The 11709-nt window shown below is 34.3% G+C and overlaps 1 protein-coding gene across 1 annotated transcript; it reads left to right on the top strand.

Moving 5' to 3' along the window:
• Positions 1 to 1545: 1545 nt before the first annotated feature.
• LOC128202930 (integrin-linked kinase-associated serine/threonine phosphatase 2C-like) lies at positions 1546 to 11709 on the top strand. The gene is made up of 11 exons (XM_052904111.1): positions 1546 to 1604; positions 2261 to 2314; positions 2870 to 3085; positions 4300 to 4417; positions 5139 to 5245; positions 5600 to 5693; positions 6227 to 6314; positions 7692 to 7813; positions 8891 to 9010; positions 9338 to 9419; positions 10102 to 11709. The coding sequence occupies exons 2-11, from the start codon at positions 2284 to 2286 to the stop codon at positions 10255 to 10257; spliced, it is 1134 nt and encodes a 377-aa protein (XP_052760071.1). The 5' UTR covers positions 1546 to 1604; positions 2261 to 2283; the 3' UTR covers positions 10258 to 11709.

Here is an 11709-nt window from a genome sequence, read left to right as displayed (position 1 = left end):
TTAAATAGACTAAATTTAGTGGGGATTGGACACGTTATTTCATTTTGAACTTTTAAATGTTGATAAGGAAATCTCTTTCTGCACATATTTACAAACATTCGTATAACAGTAAAGCAAAATGAAGCAAATCGAACACGATACGTCTTTAGTGACTAGACGTGATTCCGGTCTGTCGACTAGTGTATGTGTATGTTGTTGTTGTTGTTGTTGTTGTTGTTTGTTTTTTTCAATTGTAGGTAACCATATTTTTGTACTACATACAAGTTTATATTGCATCAGTAGCTCAAAACTGACCCATTTTGTTTAACGTATTTTTATTTGGCCAGCTCTGAGGTAACTGTAGTTGTACGGGAAATAAAACTAAAGCGTCTCCTCTGTTTTAGTGATGTTAATCCATCCTCCAAGCCTAGAGGTATAAAAAGTGTGAGGATGCTAGCATTAATCCAATATGATTGAAAAATAAGATTCTTAAAACACTTCGACAAACCTCGTCAGAAAGCCGCCGCCTGATGGAGCACTGTCAAAACCTTATTTTGGAAACAGGTTTGTCGAAGTGTTTGAGGAAGCTAACCACATAATCAGTAATAAACCGAAGGCGGGGCTCTTTATTCGGCATGGACTGCATTTTCAATTGTAGGTTTATACATTTAAAATGGTGAAGAAAAAGAAAAGTTATTTATGTTTTAGGTCTCCATTCGAGGAAAAGTGTTGCCCTTCCATTCATAGAACAAATGGAATGTTTGCTGTAAATATATGTAGAGCATGTTTCATGAATTAGCGTATTATATGACAATTTTGGAAACGTTATGCTCTCATAGAAAATATATTTAACGTCTTGAAACTAGTAACTTAACATGCACAAAATGTTTTCCTTTGGTGGATGTCTTGCCTAAAGCAAGGTAATGGATATTCTTTTTCGTCTCATAGTACTCAACGAACGTTTCAGAATGTCTAAATCTATGTTAAATAGTTGCCGACGTGTGTTTGAATGCAGGAATGGTTAGATTTAGAACTGTAATACAACATTTAAGCGTACACATGTATGTTCAGTATTTGTAAATGTAACGAAGTAATGGTTATGCAAGGCTGGATTATGCTCTGCCTGAGCCGCTCTGGTCACGAGATTGACTTGCATTCAGAAGACCGATATTTGTTTATCCTTGGCATTTTTGCCCAACATTTATAGCACCTGTATTTTGAAAATGTGCGTACGGTGTATTTCAGCCTTCAGGCTATATTGATTGGCATTTTGACTAGTTGCTAAATGTTGCAGCAGTGACTCTAGAAACGATCGGTTGAATTGATTGCAATGTTCAAATGAATAGGTTACTTCCTTCAAGATTTGTTGCTATTTCATCATCCAGTTACACAAATTTGACACTCAATCATTTAGCTGCTCATCGATATACTCTTCAATAGTGATATCTAACCATATTTTATACAAGCGAATACATACATAGGTTACGGAATGACATAACAGTAGATTGGGTACGAAATTACCGAAAATCGGAGGGTACGAAATCACTACTTCCGTTTATATTTTCTTTGGGTTACAAAGATATATATCAAATCTCCGGTGTCTCAGGTGTTTGAACTTTCGTTTAGTAAGTTTACAAAAGTACTGACATATCTTATACTTGCTGAATATCAACACTTAATTTAGATAACATATTGTTAGTTTAAACTGATAGATAAAGCGTGGTGTTTCAATGTAAAATTCTAAAAATGTCACACTATTTCGCGACCTGTACAAAATTGATTTTTTTCAATAGGCCTTCAGTAACAATCAATTTCACACTAAAAACTATAATCACAACTATCTAAGCCTCTTGTCCAACTCATAGTAAAAATCATTCAAAACACAACCACTGTATAGGCTCTAGTTATTTGTGTTTCTTTTGACTCCTGCCATACAGCGGTGTGAGGTTATTGCTCAAATCACGCTGGTAAAAGGTTTTCTGCCTCATTCTTTTTTTTGGGGGGGGATTCAGGGGCATATTGATTTTCTGCCGGGGAACAAGGAGATTGGCCGAAATTGTGTTTGATTTTCCTGAAGGAAATGGCATGTATGCCTTATCATAGCCATATATGGGGGGCTCTTGGCACTTTGAAAAATCTGAGCGTGAGCCAATATGGAAATTATTGGAGGTTGCAATGGCGTTGTTGTGTTATTGATGAACATACTCTATTACTGCCATTGTTTGACTCCTATTGACCAATTTTTATCATTGTGCCATCACTAAACTGTACATTTTTTCAGATTGGTGTGCCATAGAAAACGAGATGGATTTATTTGGGGATTTGCCCGAACCAAGTAGGTTTTTCTAAAGTAGAAGCAATAGCATCATAAATGAGAAAAGGTTGTATACATGTATCAAAAAGGAACTGACAGTTATTTTGTTCTCCCTGAACTTGGAAGTCTAAAATTAGTCTATTACAGTGTGTGTATATACCTCGTGATAAATTATGTCATAAATGCTACGTCGGAAGGTAATATTTTGCTCCAAATGAAGACTTTATAGTAAGATAACTTTACTATTAATTCACCATATTAAATGAAACATGGCACAGTTTGAGGAAACTTACCGCCTTATCAAACTCCGGGAATAAAACTCTGGGGGCTCTTTAAGCAGTACAGACTGCCATTTGTTTCATTTAAAATCGTGAAGAAAATGAAATGTTGTCATTGTTTTTAAGTCATTATTCAAGGCAAAATGTTGCTCTGTAGTAGCATTTATGACGTAATTTATCACGTGGTTTTTCACACACTGTATAAGTGTTGCTCCTTTTTTTCACTTAGAATCTTTTAACAGAAATATTAAAGACAAACTGATGAGGTAGAAAATATTCAAATTTCCTTCTTTCCAAGGTTCAAAGACGAACAGGAGTGCAACCACTTCCTTGTATGTTGATGTGCCAGCACAGAAGATGGACTCAAGTCAGTTAGCGACCTCTTCCTTGTATGCTGATATGCCAGCCCAGAAGACGGAATCGAGGGTGTCAGCAGCCAATGTACAGGTGTCTGGGGAGAAAAGAAAACTGGATGAGAATAATAGCAGTTTGGAAAAGAAACAAAAAACCTTGGGTAATAATTGATTTTCAACATTTTGTAAAATTGTGTTCTTGTTTGGATAATATGTATTGATTAAAGACTGTGTATCTGTAACTTCAAAAGCATTACAAATATTACAGTATGAGAATTATATTCAGTTGTAAGAAAAAACAAAAATATCTTATTTTGTTGAAAATTTGTGAATATCTTAAATATTTCCATAGTGAAATACAGCTGTCAACAATATACTTTTTGTCTCCTGTATAGCATTGCAGACATATAGGGATCATGTTGTTCAGCTTCGTCTTCCTCATCGCGCCATCACTCTTTCATTTCCATTCTTGTATTTTTGTATAATATGTAATCGAATCTTTACCAAATTTGTTCAAAATGTTTATTGGCATGCATGTACATGTATTACCTCAACTGAGTTGGATCCACAGTCAGATCATTCACAGTATTTACTCTGGAGTAACGGCCTTTGAATTGTCAAGAATTGACCTAGTTCATTTTGACATTTTCCTTATTTGAGCTTTTGTTATCTGATCGTTACTACATTGAGATACATTGTTAAATGACATAATGTCATAAACAAGATTGATAAACAGCAAGATTACGCTATTCCCTCTTGAGACATTGCCAAATGTCCAAATTTGACCCAATCCACTTTCCTCTCTGTGTAAAGCATTTCTTATCCAATCCTAAGGGGTGAATGAGATTGCAGTGGTGAAAATATATCATCTATCTTGTATTGTATTGTATTGTAAACAAGTATAGTGCATTATTTACTAACAAATTGTCAAAAATTAATCAAAATCACTAAATTTTCATTTCAGTTGGCAACACCATACATTACAATCAGGATCAAGATTTGTTATATCATCATCCCTTGACCAAACAATATTCCCATTATGTGAATAACCTAGCATAACAACAATTCTTCAAATGTTTTATTTTTTCAATTTCCTATGATTTTATCAAAATATGCAAGGAATAGTTGTTTTAAAGTGAATTTTTAACATGTGTTATAAGAAGTTTTGAATTTATATGAAAATATCTGCATTCTCTATGGCATATAAAGTATTACTAGGTTTGACAATGATGGGCGCTCCTGACAGGCAACATATCTGATTTGCAGAAATTCTAGTCAAGTTTTATTGAAATTTAACAGGTCTATATGAATAGATAAGTGAACTTATAAACCTTATCCAAGGAGTATGCCTGAATATAAATAAACTTGATTATAGTGCGGCACCATGTTAAGCATCATCTAGCTGAGAGACAGGGAGAGAGGGAAGATATGCAGGACGCCCACATCACACTCACCGACTACTCCTCTATGTTCACAGCTCTACACCCATCCATGTAAGTGGATAAACTGGATAGGAATAATGATATTCTACAGAAAATAGCATATGTATTATAATATGTGTCAATATATCCCACAGAAATATTATATTCATCCTAACATTAACAAGTCTTTTAACGTTAACATGTTTAGATTATACTCATGTCATTATCGAATGTTGCTCTTGTTTAAGATGTCTTTACATATTTGTACCATGCATTTAATAAAAGAAAAGCACGACTTGAAGAATGAAAATCACTATCCATATAATAACCATATTACTGTATATTTGTTTCATTGTGTTTCATTGAAATGTTGCACAAAATTGTAAAGTAATACTGTATATCTGTATATTGTTATGGGCCGGTGGCCTCATAGCAAATAAATTTTGTCATTATCATTGTCATTCAGTAGTCAAAACAATTATTACCACAAGCCATGTGCAAAAATTTGCCCTATTTTATATTTCCAAGAGTCATTTAAGTGTTTAGATTTTGTTTGGACCTCAGGAGCCAAATAGGTATGTGTTAAGGGTTAAAGTAGGGCCTTTATAAGGACAAGGTGTGGCAGAAAAGGGACAGTGTGTGCTAAGCAGCAAAGGGCACAATGTAGCAGGCTGTGAAGAGCTTGAACGTTATGAATTTGACACAATTGTTTTTGATTAATATAGTGTTATGAATGTAAGGCTTGTGTGTTTTAATCATTGGCATCATAAAAATAAATCCAATTACTTTCCAGATATCGACTTTCCCTCTATGGCGTATTTGATGGTCATGGCGGAGTGAGAGCTTCTAGGTTTGCATCCAAGAATTTGCATAAAAATCTGCGAGATAAATTCCCCAAGGGTAATCCTTGAGAAATATCGGAAACATTGTTTATTTATAAGCACAATATAGAGATTGTCTGAAGGAAATCATTTTTAGTTTTCAAGAATTTTGTTCTTGGCAGTGTTTGTGTATGAATTTAACATGTATTTTCAAGAAAAAAAGCTTAAGGTACAATGCCATTTATCTTAAGACCATATATGACTTTTAAAAATAGAAGTGCAATGTGAAGTTTTGTAAAAGATCCTTTTCAAGATCTGCAATAATATACAATAATTATCAATAAGCATAAAGAAAAATGTCTATGCATGTTGTATATACATGATTATACTCTTAAATTTGATAATACTAATGCGTGGCATTATTTTTGTGTAGGTGATGTCACTGCAGTGGAGAAGGATATCAGAAAGGCTCTCCTTGAAGCCTTTAAGAAGACTGATGAGGACTTTCTGCGGGAAGCAGGCAAGGCGTAAGAAGAAATACCTGTATAGGAAGTGATGTCCATTTGGTGAAATAAGCATATAAGAAAGCCCAATAGCATGATTTGGCTTAAAAAAAATAAAATTTGAAACATAAATAATTTGGCATTTTACAATTTTTAAAGCAAAGTAGTAAGATAAGAATTCAGGACTTTTATATAAACAACTGCTATATTTAATGAAAAATCACTTGTATTTTTGTATAATAATTAGTTTAAACATATTTGTTTTACAACGATTGTGAAACAAGTTATTACATTATATTAATCACTCTCATTGGCACAATTTTACGCGAGAGTGTGGTCTTGGTGTGGGGGAAACCGGAGAACCCGGATAAAACCCACTTATCCGGCTTGGTGACCACAAACCAAACTCACATGTGCCTAAGCCGGGAATCAAACCCGGGTTGCCTAGGTGAGAACCGAACAACCGAATAATATAATTACATACGGCATTGAGCAGTAAAGCACTCAACACAGGTGAGTTGCCTCCCATGTATGTATACTGAAATGTCTGTCTGCAGGAAACCGGCCTGGAAGGACGGGACTACAGTCATCTTGCTTCTCATTATCAATGAAACCATGTACATAGCCAACATTGGGGACAGCCAGGTCAGTCAACTGTTAGAGTTTCATAGTTTATTCAAATGCATAAAGGCCATAGGGCCATGAGCATGAATCAGTGGAACTCGAAATTTATAAATGATTATATACAAATACGCCAATCCATCGTTGGTCACAATATATATGAATATGTGTATACCGATTTACACTAACAAGCTACTATCAAAACACAGATGGTACATAGAAAGTACACATAGTATATGATATAATCATAGTAAGGAGACAGTGGTTATAGATAGTTACGGTTGGGGACAGTCGGGTAAGTCAGTCAGTGAAATATGTAGTCTTTAAATAACAATATGAATGAACACTTCATGTACTTGAATTTTTAGCTTGACCATTCAATGTATAATGATACTATTTACCTTGTAAAGAAAGCTATACTACTCACCATGGTTAAGGATTTGTATGTAAGCACCTTTAGGTAATTATCACAGCAAAGACGTCATGTATTCCATTGAAACTTCATACTATAGGTAACTCTATCTGGCATATAATATAAAATTTGCCCATTTATTATTGACGTAGAAATTCTGGTTAAGGTTTTGCATGTAAGCAGATTTAAGTCAATAACTCAGCAACTATTTGATGTATTACATTGGAACTTTATACAATCAAGTATTATTACTCCATCTTGCATATAATGCAAACTTTTCTCCTTTGTCATTTGACTTAGAAATTCTGGTTTGGCGTGTTATCTAATTTTATAGTGATCCATGCATGTTTCACCAAAATTTGCAATCCTTAAACTTAGAATCGGCAGAATAGTCGAGCACACTGTTTCTTTGACAGCTGTTGTTAATAAAGTAGACTGATATCTGGAGTGTTTGGAATAATTCTGCAAAAAAAAATAATAAATTATTTGCTCATCAGTTTTTTGGGGGAAAAAATAACAGTTTTGTCATAGCTTTATTGTGGTGTTGTCAGCAAAATCATCATTGTGCAAAAACTTAATCCTTTGCCATTACTCAAAAGTTGTTCATGGTATTCAAATGGAACTTGGTACACATGTTTTCAGAGACAATATGCATGTATTGCAGCACCCATAACTCGGGCTTTATTAATTGTAGAGTTCATCTGTAAGAAAAAGACATGGCGTTCGCTCTGTTGAACAAATGTATATGCCATCAATCAGATTCTTCTATTAGAGGGTCCTAGCTACCAACATATGCAAAAACATTTTTTACACACCTCTATGCATGTTTTATCTAAATGAATGCCCTATTTGGGTGCTGGACACAAAGTTTAACTACTTGTTATTCATGATCTCTGTACCCAGTTCAGTGTTGTTAAAAGCATGACCAATTCTTGTGCAAATGCTCCTGTAAGTCTACACAACACTTCATTTTTGTGCTCATTTTTCAGGCAGTTCTGTGTCGATATAAAGAAGAGACAAATAGCTGTACAGCCGTGTCGCTGAGTGTCCCCCACAACCCCTCAATATATGAAGAGAGAATGAGAATACAGAAACAAGGAGGAAATGTTAAGTATGTGGCTCTTTGATGCGAATTTTGTTGCTGTTATTGAATGGCAGACAGGTTGAGTTGAGGTTGACCGGTGTTGTCATTGTTTGTGTCTGGGGCTACACACTTTTACCTCTCTCTAACTTAGACATTTCTTCTCCAATCTCGACAAAACATGGCACCAATGCTTATTAACATAATATCTTGACTGAGTATGATAACCACTCTAGAGTAATGGCCTTTGAGGGATTTGAATGCTAGGTATCACATCCAATTCATGGAATCAAAGAAAAAAATGTTGAGTTATGTCGTAACTTTGTATTTTTCGCTGTCAAGCTGAACTCAGACTAAATCATAAACGGAAAAGATATTCATATGAGATTTAGTATTTTATACCTGTTACTTGGGAACCCTTCTCCCAGCTGTAACTGATCATGTAAGAGTACTCTTGACTAACTGAGAAAAGTTTTTTGCATTTTCCTTTAGCTTTGGGCCCTGTTTCAATGGGATATCTTAGTCCTAAACATAGCAATGCTTAAGTGTGCTTGTGGACAAATGTTAAGAAATGTGCAGAATCTTTACGATAAATGCTCTTACAATATTTTTATTGAAATGCAGTTTACTCTCAAAACCGGGTTAGCCTGGAAATTTACGGCAATAAGCCTTATGATATTGATTGAAACAGGCTCCCGGCCCAAATTTCTAGAAAAACTATAGTTCCTAATAGTAGGATTTAGTTAAGCACACTATTTCCATTTTGGTATCATTTGGGTAAATTCTCATTTCAACGAAAGTAAATTATCTGAAAATAAATAATCTTTATAATTAAGTCACAATAAACTATGACTTTTTTCCAATTGGTTATGATTTGGTTTAATTTGATGTGACCCCATATAATTTTGGGTTATGCTTATTGTTTACTTGACTTTAAAATAAATGACCAAAAGTGAATATAGAGACAGTGTTTGCAGTTGATGATTTTTTTTTTATTTGAATTAAAATACGAAGTGATGTAAACTGTTTTGAATCTTTCAAGGTAATTATGTGAAGTATAGTAATTAATATCGCCACTTCATGTTCAATAAGATGCCTTTGTTGCAGAGATGGACGTGTAATGGGGGTACTGGAGGTATCAAGGTCAATCGGAGATGGACAGTACAAGAAACTGGGTGTCACATGTACCCCTGACGTAAAGAAATGCCAGCTCACCGACAACGACAGGTATGAATAGTCATTTCAAGAGTGAAACAGTTATCAGTTAAGCAATCAGTTGACTGTAAGTCATTGAATAATAGCTCTAGGTTGAATACTTTATTGGACTGGAATTCAATCTTAAGACTATTTGTAATTTGTGATAGATTATGTAAAACAATACCAAAAACTCATTAGAATGAGTAGATTTAAAGACACAACACGTTTGTTATAACTTTTAACTTTCAAAACATTACATCTTTATGATGAAAAAGTATGGTTTCCAGAATGTTGAACTGAATAAGTTGTTAGTATGCATATGTTATAAACATCATTGACACATTCTTTGTCATACAGGTATGTGATCCTTGCATGTGATGGTCTATGGAAATGTTTTGAGCCAAAAGACAGCATTGAGTATGTCAACAAAATTCTAGGGGTAAGACAGCTTGTGCTAACAATTGTTCTAATAATCTTTGTGTTTTCTGCACATTTTATATGGGGCCAAAATAGGTCCCCATTTACAATTGTAAAAAGGTTACTATTTCCACAATAGCTTTAGCGAATTTTAAAAAACTTAAATTAATGTCAATTGCTTATGGCTGTTACGTTCCTCCTGAGAGGTGTATTTTAGCAAAGAATTCACAATGTTATAAGCTGAAATTCTTTGGCTTTTAAGTAGTTCTACATGTATAAAGAACATTCCTAAACCCTCGAAGGTTAGCTTATTTAAATGTTTCTGTTCATCCTTTCGTTTGTGTTTTTATCATATCAGGGCTGTAACTTTGTCATGCAAGATGCAATTTGAAATACTTGGGCACAAATGTTTAGCATAGAAAGGTGACATGTCAGACTCAAGACCTAGGTCCCTATCTGGAAGGTCAATGTCACACTTAGAAGTTAATAGTTCCGTGATGGCACACTTGTTGCCATGGACAATACCCAAGTGTATTAAACGGCGAATAACTCTTGTTTAAACAGTGTCAAGTTATTCCCCTTATTTTGACTGAAAAAGCAACACCAGGCAAGTGTTGGGGGATATTTTATAGCTGTACAAACCATCTGAATTCAATAGGATCACTCCAACTAGTTGTATCATCATTAGTATATTTATGTTCCAGGACACCAAGGATATAGTGAACAAGTCATCAAAACGCTCGGAGAAGTTCGATACAGCATGTAACAAACTAGCCAATGAAGCTGTATTAAGATTCAGTGGCGACAATGTGACAGTCCTTATTCTGGCATTGACTCACAGCGAGACTGGGACAACTTAGGGCTTTTCAACACTACTCTATGAAATATGACTGAGAGAACTTTTAAAATGTGCTGTTTTGTTTTTCCTATGTTCCTTTAAATTGAGAAGTAGGGTTGAATAGTTATACAAATGAATTACAAATGTGTATTTGTAGTCAGTAGAATGAATTTTATTTGGTGCATTTTGGTGGTTTACATGTATTAGAGAAAAACAGCAGATTATATCCTGATACACTTACCTTTTGAAAAAGTGAGTCAAACGAAATATTATCCATTGTTTTAATGAGTTTCAACTACAATGCAAAGGAAATCATACACAGTGCTGAGAAGAGAAGTCAAATACATTATATCCAGAATAATGCCATTTTGCTAAAATATGACGTAATGTTTCAATTAAATCTCAATCTCATTCAATAAATATATTGCTGTCTTACATTCAAACTAACAATTATCCTCTACATGTTGTATGTATCGATCATATTCCATATTCATACCTACTCTTTGATATACGTTTGAATTAAGAACTATTTGTTGAATCAACACCAATTTGGATCAGTATGCGCATAATATCTCAGACAAGTTTGATAACCAGCCATATCACTTGAGTCACTTGAGAGTTATCACCCTTTTATTGTAGGAATAACCAAAAATTGGCCAAAACTTATGAATCTTCACCAAATTTGGTCAGATTGTGTATGGGCATAATATTTTGGACAAGTTTGAAGACCTGTCATATTGCTCTAGTCACTTGAGAATAATCAACCTTTGACTATAGAATTGAAGGTACCTAAAATCATTTTTGTCTGATCAATAACATTAGAAGCCTTTGTCCAATCAATACCAAATTTGGTCAGAATGTGTAGTCATATCTTAGATAAGCTCGATAACCATATCACGGTAGTAAATCGAGAGTTATCGCCCTTTTTATAGAAATAACCTAAAACTCGATATTCTCTGATCAATAGGGTAAGAAGCTTTTGTCCAATCATCACGAGATTTAGGCAAAATGTGCAGAATATCTCGGTCAAGTTTGATAACCAGCCACGTCGCCTTTGTCGCTCCAGGATTATGGACCTTGCATTGGCAAAAAGTGTATTTACGCTGACCGCTCTTTAAATATTGCTAACTTACAACCACTTCTCACAGAGCTTGGTGTCTTCAAATAGAACTAGTGTATTTTATAAGATTAAACACATTTGCTGGCTGTTATAATGCAGTTGCCCAAAAATGTATTTCTAAAAGATGTTTTGGAATTGATGACTTGTGTGTTTCTTGTTTGCTGTTCCATTTATTTGGTTTGCCATAACACAAGGTCATACATTGCAAGTTTTTGACTATTGGGCGTGTCCAGCATGCAGTAATGGTTTTATTATACTTAATATATAGACTTGACAATATTTTTACCACTATTATGTGAGTATGTTATCTGTAGTATTGATGATTACTACTGCTGGATTAAAATCTATGTAATA

This window comes from Mya arenaria, chromosome 9, assembly GCF_026914265.1.
Source record: "Mya arenaria isolate MELC-2E11 chromosome 9, ASM2691426v1".
Classification (NCBI taxonomy): Eukaryota; Metazoa; Mollusca; class Bivalvia; order Myida; family Myidae; genus Mya; species Mya arenaria.
Note: the sequence above shows the minus strand (reverse complement) of the source record. Positions and strands in the feature narration are given on the sequence as shown.